General features: G+C 39.7%; 1 protein-coding gene across 2 annotated transcripts in view; it reads right to left on the minus strand.

The window, feature by feature from the left end:
- atp8a1 (ATPase phospholipid transporting 8A1) overlaps positions 1 to 21,405 on the minus strand; it is a 96,863-nt gene that overhangs the window by 66,321 nt on the left and 9,137 nt on the right. The window contains exons 2-6 of one of the 2 annotated variants that reach the window (XM_070912739.1): positions 15,077 to 15,191; positions 7,966 to 8,065; positions 6,338 to 6,436; positions 2,545 to 2,590; positions 2,222 to 2,262 (exon numbers count right to left, since the gene is read on the minus strand). In XM_070912739.1, coding sequence (XP_070768840.1) covers positions 2,222 to 2,262; positions 2,545 to 2,590; positions 6,338 to 6,436; positions 7,966 to 8,065; positions 15,077 to 15,191 — 401 coding nt within the window. Of the gene's footprint in view, positions 1 to 2,221; positions 2,263 to 2,544; positions 2,591 to 6,337; positions 6,437 to 7,965; positions 8,066 to 15,076; positions 15,192 to 21,405 lie in introns of those variants that run through there. The other variant, XM_070912740.1, reaches the window with a different exon arrangement.

A 21,405-nucleotide genomic window follows, 5' to 3' on the forward strand; every position in this document is an offset into this window, starting at 1 on the left:
GAGAGAGGAGGTGTGGCAGTTGTTCGCACAGGGAGCAGGAGAGGAGAGGATGAGAAAAATGAAACACAAGACGAACAGAAAACACAGAAGGGGAGAGAGACAACTGTTTCAGTTTTTGGGAGATGAGAAGGGCACTATGATCAGAGGGTATGGTCGGTCATCTGTTCACCTTTTCACAAAACCATTTAGAAAAACATGATGTGGCGAAGTTGATGATAAAGTTGCTCAGAGGTTTTAAGTTTTGTGTGATGTGGGAAGTAGAAAAGGTTTTTGAAAACACAATGTTCAGTCTGTATTTTAGAGAAATCTAAATACAATTTTCCCCATCCATAGCAGGTCCAAATGTTTTTTTGGAAAGGTGAATGAGGAAGGTAGCTTTATGCTGACATGATCCAAATCTAATCCAAACTCCCATTGCCACTGTCCCACCTAGAGAAATGATGGTTGTCACAACAAGATACATAGCATCACATTGCTTTACTGGACTCTTAAACTTATGTATCACTAAAAAAAAATTAAAATTATGATTTTCAAATACAGGATTTTAAGCCATATTGACAATATTGGCTTGATGTATTATATAACCATCACTTCTTTAGGGAGAGTGGAGGGAGAGCAACAGGAAGAAAGAAGGGAGAAGTTCCCCACAGTCTGACAGCAGGGTGGACTCCTATACCTGGACGATAAAATGGCAGCATCCGCAGGAACGAAATCACTGCCATTTACTCTAATAATATCGCCAACCTCAACCTGTGAAAATAAACTGGTTACTGCTGTGCACTGCCTATAAAACAGCATAACAAGTTAAGTACATTAATAAAGCAGTAAACAAAGCACAATACTGATGAGACACACTGAAGAAACAGCTGGAGTCCTCTTTCTATTACTGCTGAACTTTGCATAACAGGTGCAACCACTCTGCATATTCATATTCATTCAACAGCTTCAGAAGACAAAAATTTATTTATATTATATTTATTTTCAAGCATAAAAACAAAAATAAGAGCCACGACTTTCATGCATTTCATACAACAACAAGCTCCTCATGGCTGCACAAAAGCTCTGTTGTAATCCTGTCACTTATGCCATAAATTAAAAAAATTAATTATTAAAAAGTATTTAATTAAAAATTAATTATTATCAATGACAGCAATAACGCAAATGCTGAATACACGATTCAAAATTTAAATAGAAGGCCATTATAATTAATTTTGTCACAAAGAAAAATAACCTGTTTCAAAATCATGTAACATATCACAATTACTATGTGAGTACATAAAGACTAGGCAACACATTTTACAAAGTTATCACTTTGACCTTATTCAAGCATCCCTGAAAGAGTTACTAGTTGAACGAACTTTGGAGACCAAACCGAAAATTGAGATAGAAGCCGCTTTTACAATATGCATGATGAAGATGTAAAAAGCATCAATTATTTAAAGCTAGCGTTTTTAGACAGGGTTTCTATGTGCATGAAAAGGGAGGGACATTCACATACCAGCAAGAAACACAGTGATTTTGTCACTGCAGGAACCAAGTCAAAGCATGAATCAAATATTTTGTTAGTGAATATCTTAGTTATGATGCAGAGAGGGTATATTAATAGTCAATGAAGTTCAATTTAATCTGATCATGCGTCCTCCTAAACCCCATCCTTCAGCATCTGGTATGCACTACCTAATACATTTCGTTTTATTTTTGCATGCTGTTATGGCATGTGTTGTGTCTTAAATATGTGACGTAATTTTCCTCTACATCTATCTGTTGGTCTATTTGTCTATTTTGTATTCATCTTCATATATTACATTTCTGTTGCTGTAATAATACGAATGCCCAATTATCATCCGAGGAGTTGAGACAGCAACATGTTTACACAGAAACTACATCCCCTGCTGTTAATTGAGCTCTCAAGAAGAAATTAACAAATACTTCATGTAATAAAACACTTCTTATTTCTTGTCTGTCTCACATCCCCAAGTGCAGGAAGAAAGATCCAGCTTATATTATATTATAGCCCTACTACGCTGAATGTTCCCTCTAATGGATGAGGCAGTATTACCAATTATCAAACAGTCCAGTGTGTGTGTGTGTGTGTGTGTGTGCGTGTGTGCATACAGTATGTGTGACCCTGACAACAACACAATAGATGGTAGAATGAATCATTTCAGCACAAGATAAAACTGGTGAAAATGACCATTAGTGACACATTGTGGGTACATACCTTCTCCCAGTGCACAATCTCCCAGGCACCATTCCTCAATACTGTGGTGAGTAATCAGAGAGGTGGGGGAAGTTACAGTAGGAGAGAAAGAGGAAGTAAACAAGACAAAGAAAACAAGAATAAGAGACGGAGAGAGAGTTGTTACAAAACACGACAAACCTGCATTAATGTTGCAATGCAGATAATTAGGTTTATATTGAGGCCCACTTGCTTGTTGGCAAAGTAAATACTTCTACATCACACACAGTAGTATTTTCTCTAGAAAACCAACGACACATTGGCTTTCCTATTCAAAAACCTGAGGAAGAAATGGTTTTCAATACCTTGACATTCCTTTTTGTTGACGACACTGTCAGCATTGTGACGTTTCTGTAAGGACAGAAAGAACAATATTCACATATATTCTCATTAAAAAGTAACGATCCAAACCAAACTAGAGAAAATTCTCCAGGTAAAGCCCAGGAAGAGAACTATCCCTGAGTTAGAAATCACTGTGATAGGTATTACAAACAAACAAGGCAGAAAACTAAACTAACTAAACTAACTAATCATAAAGAGACTAACTACTCTGGGTTACAAGAGCCTCAACTCCACTGATTTTATGGCCTGAAGAGGCTGACACTGAGCCTTAATACAGCCTTACTATATTCACATAAACAGAATATTCTCACTAGGACTACACAACCTTCGCAATGCACAGATTCATATTATATATATTGTGCAGCATGGTATTCGAGTAATGCCTTTGTCCAATGCTGGTCATCGATCACATGTGTCAACAACTGGAATGAAAAAAACAATATGATAAATAGTCAGCTCTTTCAGTTTGGTCACCTGTTGTAGATTATATAATTAATGAATTATGGAAATTTACGTTGGCATGAAATATGAATAAATGTTTGACTACATGTCTCCTTTTGTTGAGTGTATCTACCAAATACTGCATAGAAAATGGTCTTGTGATCCTTAACTCTCAATCAAGCAGCAAAGACTGTATTTTATATTAAAGCTGCGTCTACACACAAACTAAACTAACTATCCTATATGAGACCACGTCGAAATACTAATCAACAGTATTACTTCCTCTCATGTCCCTCTTGTCTACTGAACAGTCATGCAATCAACTGTGACTTCAACAGCTGATTCCAAGGGACAGCTTGTCAACTAGCATCACGCTGAGTAATAATGTGTTGCTGAGTCCGTCTCATATAAATAATCACTGTGTTTTAAAATGTAGCTGCTAAAAACAAAGTGCGCTGTACTAGATTAGTGAGGAGAGGACACAACCACTCACATCCCTGCTATTAATCTGTTTACTTTGAAGATACATTCTAATTTAGTCTAATTCTAATTCAATTTTAAGATAATTTGTGTAATTTGGCACACTGTACATTTCAGTCTTTTAGCTGCTCACTGAGAAACCAGAGCAGCTGAAGGTGAAGTGGGCTGTATCGTACACAGCTGCTAAAGGAGGTGAGGTACTCACTCTCCGTGGTCAGATTTCTCCAATGACCTGCAAACTCCTTACAGTCTCAAAAACATCTGTCTCGTGCTACAGCTGCTATTACCCAGTCATATTAAAGCCTATAGTATATAGTTCCTCTGAACAGCAACCATTTTAAAGCATCAAATAAACTGAATCTGTTCTAAAGGCTTTGTTTTCTCTTGCCCTTTTGTTCCATCCACTCTTTGAAATCCATCTCTCTCTGATTTTATATTCTGTTTCTTACACTTCCACTCTTTTCCTCTCTCGCTGTCCACTCCACCACTTCTTTTTCAGGCTCCAGTTGAATCTGATTTGTTTTAATATCCCTGCAACATGCTGAAGAGGCTGGCTGTACAGACCCTCCTCTGTTCATAGACATGTAGTAGGAATTAAACTGTATTAATATCCGTTACTCCACAACTTTTCCTGCCTTTCACGCTTCTCATATTCTCTCTCTGTCTCTTGATGTACTGTATGTATGTGATGTGTGTAATCACAGTGCAGCAGAGGGCGAGTAGCATTCAGGTTATGCGTAAGTACTGCAGTATCAGGCCTCTGTAGACTTCAGCCATGGGGGTGGGGGGGGGGCATCTGCAATGTTACCTTGATTACCCTGCTAATATGGCTTCAACATAAACCTAGTGAGACAGCAAGCAGCAGTGAAGGAGGTTTAACCACATAACTTTCTTTCATTCAACTGCTGTTTTCTTACTCAACAGAGTAATAATGAAACTGTAAAAGGGCACCACACACTATTGTGAAATACTCTACAACTCGTGATTCAGTATAATGTTTCTGTTTGTAAAATTTTAGGTCTGAAAGATGGTTGAACTACTCAGAACTAATATCCTGATTTTGCTGCAGCAGAGACAGTCAGCAACAAGGTAAGATCCGTGCTGTACAGTGTGTGTCCATAGTGCATGATTCATGAAGTTAGGGGTCGATGTTGCCCTGTCAGGTCAACTTGTGAGGGACAGCGCAGCACAGGAAACAGACGTGTGTGCAGGTGACCTTCAGCAATAAAGACAGAGTCATCACCACTCCCTTCCCATGTTTTTCACAACAGGCCGAGAGGAAAAGTGCTACGCTGGTCCCTTCAGCACGAGATAGAAGCTAATAGTATCTGTCCACTGGGACCTGCATAGAGGATCGCATTGCAGGGTCACTGCAATACAGTAGAATGGAACATTCCCTCACTTAGTTCAGATGGACTTGAGTGAATTACAGAGTAAACATATTTTGAAGCCTTTAACTTCCCAGCAAACAAGACTGCATTCAATAAAAAGCTTTGACCAAAACAAAATAATACTGAAATCAACCTTTCATACAAAATAAATTGCATAAGCATCTGTTCAACAGTTCAGACTTGCTCGAGGGCAGACAGTTGTTTTGTTTTGTTAGAACTAACTGCCTTTGTGCATGAGCATTCAGTATCTAGGTTAATTGACTGAATTAGTACTGTGGGTGCAGTAGGCACAGCTGTGGCCTCTGAAGTGAGTGTGTGTGTGTGTGTGTGTGTGTGTGTGTGTGTGTGTGTGTGTGTGTGTGTGTGTGTGTGAGAGAGAGAGAGAGCGTGTGTGTGTGTGTGTGTGTGTGTATACATGTCTTTGTATGATGGTGCGTCTATATGTTGGGGAGTATCCTGCTGTGGTCGTATAAACATCAACTCCTCTCTGCTCCACAGTTCAGCCCTCAGAGGACATACTGTACAGTACAAGACTAAACAAAAGCCCACACTCTCAGTTAAGGTGCATCAGTTCAACTATTGATCTACCTTACCAATAAAGTTGTTTTTTCTCTACGCCAAAACTAATGTGTCTTTTATCAGGAATTGCTTTGATGCGCTTATACCAAGCGCGCACATTACATGTGGCACTCGAGTGTGGAGGCAATAATGAAAGCTTTTTTTTTTTTGAGCGCCAGTACTTGATAGATCATTTTAGAAAGCAGAAATTCCCATTTAATCTGTTCAACCAATCCAAAGCACGCGGCACTCTGAAGGTGCCTGTGCAAACTGTGCATAGCATGCACGTTCTCCAGCCTTTGCCACCTTGGTCTAAAAAATATCCAGGTAAAACCCTGGTTAGGTATTGTTAACTGCATTTAGTGATACAGTATATTAATGGCATACAGGGACAAAATTGAGCATTAAACTTGTGCAAACATTGAAGGCACAAAGTGTGGCCATCACACTTTTTACCACCCTCTACTCCATATGGTGAATGTGTCCATGCTGTCTGCATTCATTGAGGACCATGATGTGATCACTGATGCAAATGTTGCTTTATACCAAATGCAAATTGGGCCTTCAAAAGTTTGTTGATCGTCTTTTTATACTTGCTGACTGTGCGATTTCTTTAATCAGGGTCTAGCTGATGTGTGCATGTCTTCATTCCTGCAGTAATGATGTTTTTCTAGGCCAGATGATGGCTCTCAGGTAATATCTCTTTTAAAACAGCAACATCCTACGCTATACTGTATATATTCAACCAGTTCAAAACTAATCTGAAAATACTTTGAGTAATACAAGGTCTTCCTCCTTCCTTCTCTTTCTCACTGAAAAAGAGAGCTTGTGACAGGGTGAAACTAGTCTTGGACTAGTTTCAAATAATATTCCAGGTTTGTCTTACCAGATCTTCAATGATCTCCTTGACAGCAGCCACCACCAGGATGAAGAGCAGCGGCACCAGTGTGGTCCAGCGACCAGTGGGAGACACATCTGGGATTTGCTAAAAGAGACACAATAAGGGAAAATGAAAGAGGATGACAGTGGCCAACAGAAACATTTTGCCCTTTACCGCACACTGTTTTTGACCTGAATTAAATGCATGGTCTTGTCAGCTCATTTGCACGTTTGACATGGTTTTAAATTAAGAATCAGGCATATTTTACACATGCAGTTGATGGTGTCATCAATTGTGTCAAAAGGCTATTCTTCGGTTACCTGGTTCCAGACCTATGAATCACCACCACCATCTAAAAATTTGTAACCTGCATTTGATCGACTCAACTCAAAAATAAACTTAAAGGAGGTATATTCAGCACAAACAACCTTCTTAGTACTATTATAATGTTCTCCTTATCACTGAATGTTTAATTGTTTGGCTATTTCAAGTCTCTCAAAATTAACAGTCAAATGCCAGCGTAATTAAAGCCAAGCGAGGGCTGCAAGAGACAGTTACTGTTACACTGCTCGAAGGAAAGTTGAACGAAATGGATCTCTCTCCCCCTCATCTGCATAGATGTTTTATTCAAGGTCGCAGCATCGACAGGGCAGGTAATGAAGATTCACACTGGCTGCTTTTCAAAGCAGCTACTTCAAGGTCACTGGATAGAGCCCTTTCCCATCCTCAAAGCTCTCATTAACGAAGGGTAGTCTATCAGCATGAATATAGGCAAAGACAGAATCTGAGTTCTCATTATGTAATCTTTTCTGCGAAGCTTTGAACACCTGAGACATGGATTTTGGGCTACTTTGAATCAGGTAGTAATGGTTGGTCGTTGAGGCTTTAAGTGTTCTTAAAAGGGACTAATGTTGACCTACAGTATACAGGCAAACCACTGCAAAATCTTTGTTCTGCTGGTATTTATCAATCAAAACAGTGCCAGTGTTGCTGCTAAGATCAGAGGTTGCTGCTGGGCTGTAATCAAATCAGCTGGACACTGAAACTCTCTGCCCTGGAGAAACTTATTTCTTTAACAAATGTAATGCTAAAGATTTTCTCATCACCACTGCTTTTCTACTTGTGGCTTCACATCAGACAGTGTAGTTTCTTTACTGCAGTATGGTGGTAGGGGTACACTGAAGGACGAAAACAGTCATCCACGGCACCCCATGCATTTCCAAGGCATGTAATATGCAGTATAGTGTGTTGAGCCTGCAGGCAAATCTAGTTTGCTTTTAAAGGAGACACATAGTATTACATGTATTATTCATTATCAGGCTATATAAAGTACTGTGTGTGTGTGTGTGTGTGTGTGTGTGTGTGTGTGTGTGTGTGTGTGTGTGTGTGTGTGTGTGTGTGTGTTTGTTTGTGTGAGTTAGCTTGTCTATGTGTATATGAAATTACAGACATGACCTTTGGAAATAGTGTCTAGGTCATGACAAACAGTAAAAAAAAGACCTCTCGCACACTGATGGGAACGCAGCAAAGATTGGAGCTGAGAAGAGCAGTGATTTAACATTAATAAGGTAGTTTGCCAGTTATGATTTTATTTAAATCTATAACACAGAAGCACAGAAACTGCAGCATCTTACCTGCAAGAGTGCAATGAAGAGAAAGAAGGCATTGGCTGCCCTCCTGAACTGTGAGTAGAGGAACCGGGGAAGGAAGGTGAGGACATTATATTTGGCTGTGCTGAAGACCGCATCAAGCAGCAAACAAGGCCATGGGAGGAGGAGGGAGCAAGAGAGAGGGAGACAAAACAGAGAGAGACAAATGGTTAGTTCTCAAAATCTGAGCAGTGTTTTTTATGCTATCGATGCATACAATCTGAAAATCACCTGGTTCACATATTGTCTAACCTAGTTATTCAAATATATTTTAAATAACCAATTCATTCAAGAGAGTCCTTTCTGTTGCTGTGACAGGTGCGTCTGTGTTTATGTGTGAGACTGATGAATGGCAGAGACCAGTGGACTTGATGATCTTAAAGAATAATAGGGAGGAAGAAGGGAGCTGGCAGTGTGTGGGTGTAAAGAGCTCCTGGCAGACGTGAGCTATGTTGCCTGTGCTGCAGTGGGGTTGGAGGGGGGGGTGGGGGGTTGATGGTGATGGTGATGGTGGTATATCGAGGCTGGTGGAGCCCTCAACAGTGCTAGAGTCAGTCTGATTTACAGCTGCGTTAAAGGGGCAGTCAGAACAGCCACTTTGGGAGAACATACTGTATATGCTATGATGTATGCCAAGCCACTGGCAATGCCTTGCTTACTCACGCGCACAGAAAACCGTCACACATATACAAGCACAATATCAGAGAATATAGCCTCCAACTCATCTAAAGGGAGCTGAGCATATGGGGGTTAACATTAGTGATATCACCGTTTCATTCCTGTTAGCCTGAGTCATATCTGACAAGAACATTTCCAGCATTTTTCACTTTCAGCACGTCCACAAGCACAATGTAAAGTTATGGGAAAATGGCCCAGAATTGAATTGAGTTTATAAAGAAAAAGAGTTTTACATTCACTGTCATCCTGGCTGCCTGGTACAGTGAAGTTGTCCATGGTGAGTGAGAGGGACAGAGTGAGAACAAAAGTGAGTAAGAGCAAGGCATTGTTCTGACAGCAGTACAATGTAATACCAGCCTCACGGAGGAGCCTGACGAAGAGCCTTGTCAGAAAAGGGTCAAGAAAGGACCAGCTTTGTTTCATTCAGCAAAGTCTTTAGTCTAGTCTGGTTAGTTCATTTTCTGTGAAAAGACAAAAAGTCATGGTCTCTGAGTCACCTGTAAAAACTACAGAGTTTGACAGAGATTTACTGAGCCATGTTTAAAAAAAGTGTACAAGGTTTCCATCTGAACCTCTCTTTCTTGGATTATATGACTGAAAGAACAACTTCTGACCTACCCCAGGTCTGATCGATTCCATTCAGGCTTGATTGCTTATCCTAGGTTGTTAGATATCATGAAATGTGTGTTTATCATTGTAGTGCAGGAGGAACAAGGAACAAGGAAGTTCGAAGTTTGCCATTAGAAACTGAAAGGCCAATGGAAAAGTTGAGTGAAACGTACAAATGCCAAGAAATACCAGTGGATGTGTTTGGCTGATTAATATTAAAGCCAAAAAAAGATACAGTGTGTGTGTCTTTTTGTGTGTAGTGACATAATGCATACTCCTCCAAGGCTATTTAATCTAATTTCCAATAGAAAACCTCAGAAAAACTAGCGGAAACAAAGTAGATGATCTGGTTTTCTTTTCCCTATTAATTCTGATGTAGATCTGAATGGATCATTTTACGGTCACCATTTAAGTACAGTAGTCTACTGCCTGTTGTGAAATACTTTGCCATACATCATCCAAAGCCAATAACAATACCATGAGCCCATTCATATTAAGTACGAGTGACCCCACTGGGTATTAGACAGATAGTGCCGGGTTGTGCTAATGCATGGTTACTGCCTCAGTCTATCCCGCAGGTTTAGCCTAAAGGCCCTGGCTTTGTCACTTCTCTCTTTCAATACATTTGTCATCTTGTCCTTGAGATCATCCTTCTCTTTCTGTTCATCACTTTGGTTTCTTCACTCCGTCCTTATTTCTGATCTCATGGGGCGGTACTGTAAAGCATGCCATGTCCTACTCTCTAGTTACTCCTGTACACTGTATTACTTTCTCCACTGAGACAGGGCAAGATAAAGAGCTCATTTAACACTCTGCTTAATGGATCATTATGGATCTTACATTTTATTTCCTGGCAGTGCCCAGAGGATATGATATGAGGGAAGAGCTTCCTCCACTCACTCACAGATACTCACAGATTATAGCCATGCAGCACAGATAATCACTTTTAACCCCATCTATCAACATTTCCACCACAGTAGAAAGGTTTGACATTACAGGAAGTCACTATGAATGTCTATTTTGGTTTGTCTTATAAGTGATTTGTGTAAATCAAACAACTGTCAACTGAACATTTGACATGGCATTGAACGTTTTGGTGGATAGTCTTCATTTTTTAAATCACCTTTTATTGACAGCTCACATCTAAACAGTCAAACATCCAAAAACCACATGAAACACCAATCTTTCGCCATGAGATTTAAACAGTTATAGGTGGCTTTAAATGCAGTTTTTTTCCTCCATAATTCCACAAGTGAAGTTAACACACAAAGAGAGAGCAGCAAACCTGCAGGAGAGCAAACAGGTGATGAGGATGTTCTGCACCATGACTTGCAAAACCTCCTTGATTGGTAATGACAGCAGATCATGTTGTTTAAATGACTGGGTCATGACCAATCCATGGGCCATGGTGGACTCCAGGGGCCACAAATGTTTACCAGCTGTTGCCAGATGAAGACTATCACAGTAAATAAGCGTGAAACCTCCCTGCCTGTCCACAAATCTATGTGTTACTTTTAAACAAAGATCATTTATTCATTCTTCCAGCTCAACTGTAGGATAAAAAAACAAGTTGTTTCAATGCCGCAACATAGTTTTAGTTTGGGAATCATTTTAGATTAAAAGTATATGCATTTCACAATAATCTAGTATTAGCACTTACTTAGCACTAACATATGGCGTTTCCATTTATTTTAGAGGCTAATCAATATTTTTGTTATATTGACATTTCATTCAAAGTAAGCATATTTTCTTATATGCGGTATGCTGTCATATCTCTGCCAGCTGGAGGCCAGGAGGTGTTAGCACCATATATTCAACCACAAAAGAGATAATCAAATCAACCAGGCCGTCAGCTACCCACTGAAGCTTATACAATCACAGTCAATTCGGGAAGTTCATTTGTTGAAGCCTTATAGGAATCAGAATGTCGTTTATATCTTCTTTGTGGGTTAATGCAACAAAATATACACAGAATTTCTATGTGGTGATTGTATGGTGTGACAGGCGGTTAGATAGTGTCTGCACACAGAACTTGCATAAAGTCGCATAACTGGTTGGACCAGTAACCTTTACAGATAAGTAACCTTCTGTTATTATATTTGCAACATTGCATAGAAGTAGTACTGCAACTCACCAGTTCACTGTGATGGTAAACTTTATCGTCTGGTGTGTGTCATGTGCACAATTTAGTATATAATTACAGTTTGCCGTTGAAATGAGAAGCTCTAATTTGTTCACAATGATTTGAAAAGCCACCCAATAAGTTGAGAAAGTATATATGTATAAGTATAAATACCACTTAGTGAACTGTGTAGTTCATGTGGTTAGGTGAGTAAGGCAAATTAAGGGAGTAAGACATACAACATCAGCATTTCATGAATACACAACAATAAAATTGTTTGTACAGCCACTCCTGTTTGCCATAGGAGAAGTTTTCAGTATCTCAGCAATTAAGCACCTTTACATTACAACCAGACCAGCAAGAAACCGGTTCAGCTGAACAAACAATACACAGCAATCCTCATGCGTAATAGTGACAGCAGGGTGTTGTGATGCAGGAGTCACATGTGAGCACAGAGCAGTGACATATTCTGTAGTGATGCTGCAGGGGGAGAATGGGAGCGAGTGAAAGCAAGAAACCTGTGAGGGCTTTCTGTCTGCTTGTAAGATTAGATTCACCATTTATCACAGACCCTGCTCCTGTAAGTGTCTCCACAGGTCACTTTGAGACAGCTACCAATCCTCTTGAACAAATTAGATCTTTAGAGCAGCCTAAAGCCTGATGTGCCTTCAAGGCTTGAGGCGAATGTTGGAATGAATTTGGAATTCAAAAACTGCAAGGACAAAGAAGAACTCAACAAAAGCCAAGTGATCTGTGTACTTCACTGTTCAAATAATGCAGTAGCACTTAAACCTCAGAAATCATTTGACAAGACACACAACTTGGATGCATTAAATGCAGCTTGAAAATGCATTAACATGCAAGCTGGCACCCAGTTCACTGTGTGCTCAGAAAATAGTCTGTTGTAATTTTTATAGCCTGTTAATTCATATATCAATAAAACTGGTATGTTATGTACCATATCAGTATTTAATTGAATGTCGTCTTATCTAAGCCAAGTGATACTAAATCTGATTAAACTGGGAGGTGGACAGCTATAGTCATACTCTCGCTATGATATTCAGATCAGTTGAATATTATTCTTGATAATTTTATCAGCCTTCTTTTGACCATAGTGTTTGTGTTTTAACAGCATCAGCATCTTTTTTTCAGAGAGGGCGCCCTCTGAATTAATGACCGCCTCCGGTAAGGTCACAAAAATTTTATTTAAAAAATATGCAGAGGTGCTCTTTCACAGCAAAGGCCATATCAGCTAAACTTCACTAATGCAAAAATAATTACACCATCACCCATCTGGTACTCCAAACAGGTTAATAATGCTACGTCTTGATTGCAAATGCTCATTGACCTGGGTCTGTTAATAATTAATAACCAAACTAAAAGTAAAACTAAAAAAACATCACATCAGTGTCACCTAACTAAGTATAAAAGGAGCTTAAGAAAACAACTAAAAAACAGTAGAATCAGCATCCACTTTCTTACAGTTGAGTAATTTAAGGAAACACAAGACGGAACATATTCTGCAATTTTCTTAGCTGCTTGCGTCTGTTATTTGTCATGTCAATACATGAAGCTGACTTAACAAATGGCATAACCATAAGCACACTTGCATTTTTCATTTATTATTCCTGTTCAGTTTATAGCCCTGTCTATGTAAGCACATACATATCTCAAGCTGCTCATGCAGCAGGAATGCTAACAGTAATATTCCTTGACAGAGGACGGCCTGACCCAACAAGCCTGACCTTTAATGCTAAAAGCACTGCACTCCTCCAAGAGGAACAACAGGATAAAAAGGGATATATCTGGACTAAGGCACCACTGATACAAATCTTGTAGGTAGTTATCAAATATCATATGGCTGAGGGTGCTGTCATGGTACCTGTAGAGCAGCCCTGTCTCTATTGCACATCAGCAATGGCTCTACACATCAAAACCACAGCACTGTACACTGTTTTAACTATGGGGCATGTATTCAAAAAGCACTTTAAGAAGGTTGAATACAAGACTTTTTAAGGTGAAATTAAACACAGATCAGTACGCTATTTACTTTCTCCTTTGCAGTCACACCAGAGAGGGGCAGAGTTTACAAAGTATCTTAAATGTTTTCTCTTCAAGACAGCATTTTCTCAACATATGCTCAAAAGGCCCTTAAAATTGATTCTGACTGACTTTTCAAGATTGTTTGCTATCAGGACATTTCCCCCTGGCTGACATTTAAGTAGCAGCTACACAGTCTAGGCATGTTTTAATTCAACTGTTTTGCTTGAGACTCTGAAGGTTAATGTAGGGTTAAAGGCAAAGTGGAAAGTCATGCTGCAGGTCACCATGAAAAGCACTGATGGCCTCGGGGTTGCCATTACCAAGTCAAAAATAGCAGCAATTCACACAAAAAGCAAAATTCTTGTGAGAATATGACTTCAAGTGTGAGTTTTTAAAGCAGCTAGGATTCAATTTAATTTTAAGTGACATGGGAAAAACATCTTCACCTTACATAATTACACTGGACATACTGGATGGTAAGTGATAGAGGTTAGCCTTGTGTGACTGTTGTGGCTAGCAAAGACAGGCTCCAGCTGTACATTAAACCTCTGCAGTATAAGTTGTCTTCATCTTCTGTTGTAAATCTCACATAGGATATATTTGATTATTCTTCTGATGGCAGGACTGTTTTGAGTTTGATGCTTCCTCAGCTTAGTGAGGAAAACTCACTACTGCTTTGTCCATGCAGACTCAAAATCTGGAGGCATGTGGACATAGTGAAGCAGACCATTGTGTAATTCCATTCCTAGGTGTCATTGTGGCTGTATTGAGAGCAGACACAATTTGGTTTCCCAGCACACAAAAAAGGCAAGAATGGTTTAATGTGTAAGGAAGAGGCGTTCAAGATGACAAGCATCTATGAATTTCACTTTGAAGGGGGTAACAAACAGACCACCACAGACCTACAACCATCTAGCATTACAGCTGCTTGGGTGGTACTCCAAGGTGGATCTAGTGAAACTATAAATGTGGACCACGCTAACTTTACTACATGGGCTGCAAATCAAATGCAGACCATGTGGACATGTGACAGCTAATTGCCACCCACACACTGCAAACACAAAAGCAAAAACAAACAAGACTTGAAAAGAAAATGATATAATAGTACCACATATTTAAAGGTTTTCAAAAGCAATTCACTTGGGAAACAGAAAAGTTTTAAAAAGTTTTTAACCGCCCTAACCAGACTGGCAAAATGTGTTTGGGAATCCCTGCCCATCTCAAAACATCAGTCATTAACTTAACTCACATTTAAAATCAAAATATATATCATTATAAAATTAACTCACATTTCTCTGGGGTGCTGCGCTATTTTTTATTAACCACCAAGAATTCACATGTTCAACATTTGATTTGTTACCCAAGTATTAAGTTCACATGGATTACCACCCAAGCAGTGGTAATACTACATGCAGACCCAAAAAAGGGGTTACAGTTGCCAGCACGAGAGCTTGCACCAACATTTCCCTGTTAGTTACAATGCAAGACTCATTTAATATTAGCTTAATGCAACTAGCTTTCAATAAATAATAACACTTTGATTATAATCACACACTGTAGTTCTTAATCAAACCATTTTAACTTATAAATTCTCCATACGGTACATAAATACCTTCCATCGTGTTCAACACATCATCTCCTTACCTGACTCTATTGCTGCAAAACTTGGTGAACTGCGGCTGGTTGAGGTGTATCAGTCGGGCGTCTTCTTGGTCAGCTAAGGATGTCTTTTCTGATGTGTCCTCTGTCTTTTCATATCCTGCAGCGTGGGAGGAAAGACATTCTATAAGAAACTAAATCTGCCTTGAGCACAAACAAAAGTAAGATGAAAAGGTGTTTTGAAGTGTTTGAGTTGGTGCGTGTCGAAAAATCCCCAAAGGACTCTTTGGAGTCTGTAAAAGGCAAGTCAGTAATTTCAACACTCAGAGTGAAAGCTATAGAGACCGCAGGTGACCTTGATGCTTTGGATATATATTATACAAGTTTTTTCTACATATCAATGTTTTGGTAATCTTCGCAGATAGATTAATAACAACAAACATTTTTGGTGCTGTGATGGATGAAGTTGGCATTGTAAAATTTTTCATTGTAATACTTTTCAAGAAGAATATGTCATGCACTGAAAAGTGTACAACGCCGTGTTTATTGCATACGTGATGGAATACACAATGTATTAGTCATTGTAGTAGGCTACAATCACTGTAGCCAACACAATGCACCGAGGAGACATTTGTAATTATCTGTATGATACACAGATCAGGAGCAATGATCTGATAGCAGTGTAATGATCAAATTATTATCTTAATCGAGTGAGAAGGTGCTTTGGAAAATATAACAGTGGGCTTGCCAAACGACATGACATCACTGACAATACATCTCTTATTACCGCCTCCACAGTAAAATGCCAACATTGAGACAAACCCTGTTATATAATAATTATACAGGAAATCACCTACTTTATGTTAATAGCCTGACTCAGAGTAACATACATCTATGGAGGAATGCAACAATTCTGATATTCCTCAAGTTGTTTGTGGCTAGATATACACCACATTTTGACTAGCATCTTCCTCAACTTTAATATGTATATAATATATAATACAAATGTGTTGCCATTACAGCAAAACCCTGGCAAGTTAATTAAGTTAAATGCCTTTGTTAAAACTGGTTTTGATACGCCCAAAGCATTCAGTAAATGTCCATAGCCTGATTACTTAAGAGACATTTCCCACTTCAGGAATTGCCTCTGAGAACCTTCCAATTCTTGCTAAAAATGTGTTATGATTAGAGCAGGGAATTTCCTGTCGAGAGTGACATCCTGCTGGCAAGAGTAGATAGCAGTGTGGTGACAGATAACTACAATACAGTGGTACTGTCCATGCAAGGCCTTGATCCGACTGTATTTTTGAATATATATATTTATTTTCAATGCTGTATCATATTGATGCAATGTGCAAGTAAAGTATATGAGCTTAGCCAAAAAACTGAAACCCAGTCCCACTATGTTCAAGTCCAAACCAAATGCATAAAAGACCAGCTTACAAAACTCATTAACTCACTCAAATATTACAAATATAGTCCATGTTATGTTTAATTGACAGAAGCCGACATTCACTGCTGAAAATTTCAAAAACCTTCTTCTTGGATGGATAACACTCTTTTTCTATCCGTCTCTGGAAGAGGCAGCACTGCTCTGCTCCCACCAAGTTCAACAAAGTGGGATGGAGCTGTATGTTGGTTAAATCAACACATCAATGAGGGCTGTATGTGGGTTGCAGAGATGCTTACGCATGTAACACATTTTGTCCTATTTTGTTTTTAAACCACACACAAATATTTTTATTTTCTGATTGGCAAGAGGCAGTACTTTGCCTCAGTAGGTGTAAAACATCACAGATTGACACCATGTACTGTTACTCCAGTGAACATGCATGCTTTCCAAGCTGGAGACGAGTGCTGCGTCATGAAAAAGGGTTGTCTAGGGATGGTGCGGGAATATCTCAAGCCTCTAGCTTGAAACTGCTTACTGCAGCACAGGATGGCAAATAGGAAACACACCAGTGAATCTCTCTATTGAAAGGAGAGTGACCCGCAAAGATGTACAAAGATGTACAAGGACTGGAGTGTATGTACAGGGTGTAAGTTTACAAAATCATGGTTTCCTCTTTATGCCCCAGAAAGGCTGTCTTCTTTTGATGATCCCTAAAACATCTGACCAAATATTTGGCACAATCTACCCTGACAGTATAGTAGTGGACAGTTGTTAATTAAAGAAAAAAAGTAATTAATTTAGCCAGATTTGCAATTGCCAATATTGAAAGTAGAGCAACAATTACTTAATTGATTATCTAGTCAAACAACAGAAATCAGCAACTATTTTGCTAATCAATTAATTGTTTCAGTCATTTGTCATTAAAAAAATATGAGAAAATGCTCCACATTCTCAGCTTCCAGCTGCTCAAATGGCCACACTTGGTGCTTCCCTTTCTCATGTATAATATCTTTGGTTTTGGACTATTGGTTAGACAAAACAAGACAAGACAAGACATCATTTAACTTTGCAAACTTGTGATTGATCTATGAAAGGGCCAAACAATTAAGTAATTTAAAAAAACATCATTATTTGCAGTCCTAACTTAAAGCCACGTAACTACAAAATGACTGCAGGCATTTTGTAGTTATAGTAGTTCATGTTTGAGACCTTAATTTCTATGGAGGTAAATATGCTGGAAAACAAACTGACATAGCTGGCAAACATACAGGAGCAGATTTTACAGGGATCATCTTGCTTATAAGATGAGAAATTATAAGAATCAAGGTTCCAGAGGCTCACATTTCCCTATCCATGTTTTAATTGATATGTCTAGATTAGTGCCCTCGGCACTGCCAAGACAGCACTACTGTAAAACTCTTAAGTCAACAGTTTTCCCAGACTCTCAAGTTGCATGCACGTGATCCAGTGGGTGCTGGATGGCCTTCACTGCAGTAGTAGTAGTGTTAGGGGTTATGAGGTAAAGGCAGGCATAGCATAGCTTCCACAACTACAGATAAACCCTGGAGTTTAAAAATGGAAAGAAGGGCCATTCTGAGGCACGGAGGGAGGGGAGGGAAGCTGGCTGCTTGAAACATCAACAACAACAAAACGCAGTGTCATGAGGTACTGTAACCAGAGCCCCTACCGGATATGCCCCAGTTGCAACCTGCCCCGGTCCCCCGTCTGCCTACAGTATTTCATGCCATGTCAAGTGAAGAGGAAACAAAGAAGAAGGCTGACACAGTCTTCAAAGTTACAGCAACTTTCTCTGCTCTGTTTTCCCTCTCTTATTCTCACCTTACTCTTAGCACTTTCTCACTCATGTTACACAAACCCTAAATCTTAAATTACAGCTCTTGTTATTTTAATGATCCACTTGGCGTTGCATAGAGGATTACTGAGGAGTGACTGCCAAACCTTCCTTCTTCCCACCATCATCTCCTGATAGTTTCTCTCCTTAGCATGTGCTCTTGGGCTAAAAATAGCTGGCCCCCTGTAGTTATTTGGTCACCGAGGGAAACATGGGTTGGCTATCCCAGCCCTGTTATGCAAGAGGTCAGATCAGCAAAGGTGGTTTATGGGATTAGTGTGGTGGCAAAAGGGTGTGTTGATCCAGGCAGCAACAGGAGATTAAAGAGTTGTGCCTACTGCCTAAGTAGGGAAACTTCCTGCCATGATGCCTATGATTATCACATGAGCTGTTTAGGTAAAGGACCAATATAGGCTAGATGCATGGTGTAGTCAACTAGTGATTCCTTGAAGTTTTTTGTGTACAGTAGGGAATAGGGTTGTCTAGAAAGCAAGAGAGAGGTTGTTGATTTTTTTGAATTTGGAGTATATGTAAGATATAATAAGTGAGATGCAAGAAAAGCAATTATTTGCCCGGAATTCACTATAATCAATTTGAAAAATGTTTTTCAGGCAAGTGTCACCACAGCACTACATAATATTCCTGAAGAGCTGATCCACTGATCCTACATCACCTTGTTGGTAGGAGGTAACTTCCGTTCCTCTTTGCATGTCAGTAGGCCTAGCCTCTTCCATCCAAAATTAAAACAGAATTTGCAGCCAAGGGCTCACCTGGTAACACTGGGAAGACAGGTGGTTAGGAATGAGTAACAGCACTGAGTAAAGGTGAGGGAAAGGACATTGACTCAAAGGCATGCTACCTCACTGAGTCTGGACTGGATGAGGCAATTAAAGTACAGCAGACATTCTGCAAGCCATTCTGTGCCATAGTTGCAGCATCAGAGAGTAACGCCATGAGTTTATACGATCACCTGTAATACAGTATCAATGCCACAATATTTCCAGCAAAATTTTTATTCCAAGTGATTTTCCCTAGAGCATCCTGATGGCCTTGGGATCAAGGCACCTGCCATAAATTGCAGCCTTGCGGGTTCGTGTCGGACCGGGACCTTTCTTGCATGCCAATCTCAATCTCTCTACTGTCTAATGAAGGCATACAATGCCCCAAAAATTATTTCTCCAAAAATCATGAAAGAAAATCAGGTTTTCAGTTTTGAGTGAGATTCTTTTTTGCAACACTAATATGTGGACGGTGTTTAAGTGATACTCAAACCTCCAGTTCATTGACATGTCGATAGTAATCGATTATATGCCAAAGAGAGATCTCAGCTCAGGACAAAGCCAGCAAACAAAGTAAGTCAAGAAACTAAATCTTTAAGAGGCTTGGGTGATCAAGGAATTAGTGTCTACAATGAAAAATGAAAACAGGGGGGTGGCATAGCTGGTGACTGCAGCATAAGGCCTGTGTGAAATAGCAGGCCAGAGGAGCTGGCTGAGCAGCTGTGATTGATGTTGTGTCTCTGTGTTCTGAATGAGCCCTCGCAGCAGGAGCCTGTGCGCTGGGGTAGGCCAGGTGCTGCAATGCACCAGTTGCAGCTGGTACTGCTACTGCTTAACTTAGTCCTTTGGCTCTCTCCTTTTAGTCGCTTTGACACAAAGGGTTGTATACAAAGTTTAAGTAAATCTGTTGGATAATGTCAAACATGCAAATATTCTGTATTTTAACATATGTATAGTGTGCTGCTATGGTTCCAAACTAATGTGTTAATACTATAGCACTATTAACCTTTATTTACTCTTTATCTTTTTCTACCTTTTATAAGGCAGCAGTTTGAATTTAAAAACACCTGGCAGTGATGGTGTAAAATGTTGAAGGTAGGACAGGGTGTCACTTTTTGCCTGTTAGCTTAACCATGCTAGTCAGGTTAGCCCAGCTCGTATGGCTGGCATCAACGGTATGGCAAACACTAGACTTGCATAGCCAGACCTATCTCCACATTTCAGAGAAAGGTCTGGCTCAACCCATTATCATTCTGGGACAGGGGAAAAAACGCTCTGGCTTGTTTGTATTTCTTTAAACCAATCACAATCGCCTTGGGCAGCGGGAAGCCCAGGATGCAACAACGGTAACTTGCAGATAGCGGGCAGACTTATCCCAACAGCCTACATCCGGTGAGTCAGACTAGGCAAACACTAATGAGAAAGCTTGAAAAGCCACCCATATCATCCTCTGTTTGGGACAATTTTGGTTTCCCAGCAAATCATAGCAACACAATAAGTAGCTGTTGAGACAGAAACTGTGTGTCGACATTTCCCAACTCAAGCTAAATCAAACAGGCTAACTTATTTTAGAAACAGCTTCTTGCTGCAGTAACCGACCGCAAGCAAAAAGAAATACCAGAGAATTGTTTATTGCTGCAGATATGTGAGCATCAGCATACTCAATAATAAAAAAAAAATGTAGTGTGGTCTCTTCTGTTTTCAATCTTATTGTGTACTGTTATGCTATTCTGACTACAAGTCTCATGACCAGCTAGCTGCCTCTCAAGTCTTCAAGATCTACCTGATCTCCAGGTTTTTGCTAAAGGTACTATTCTTGCACACCTGATCCAATTAAAGGCTTCATATTGAACACTTTAATTGGATTAAAGAGCAAAAGTAGAGCTAAAGCCAGAAAGCGGTCAGCTGGGCTCGAGGCATTGCCAGACAAACACTGATCTAGTGCTCTGGTCAGTCAATCCAATAATTTCAGTTGAATGAAAGCAGACCTCTATTATCTTACAGTGACAACTCAACAAATCTGCAGTTTGATGTCAAAATGCAGAGCTGTTCCAGTTGAGTTAAGGTTTAAAGCTAAAGTAACTATGGAAACCAGCTTGACATTCATGTGCTCCTTAACTGTGACTGTGGCCTTCACCAAATTTAAAAGTAGCACACAAGGCCAACACTGACAGGCCAACACAACAGTCCAAGAGGCTGGGGGTGAGACGTGGAGGAGGTTCCATCATCAAAATAGCCTTTCCCCTCTATGAGCATTAATGGGATCTACCTCCCCCCATATCCCACTCATTTCCTTAGTTTCTAACACACTGTGTGGATAATGCACTCAGCCACTACCACAGATGTCTCA

The sequence above is a fragment of the Enoplosus armatus genome, chromosome 10, assembly GCF_043641665.1.
Source record: "Enoplosus armatus isolate fEnoArm2 chromosome 10, fEnoArm2.hap1, whole genome shotgun sequence".
NCBI classification, from domain to species: domain Eukaryota; kingdom Metazoa; phylum Chordata; class Actinopteri; order Centrarchiformes; family Enoplosidae; genus Enoplosus; species Enoplosus armatus.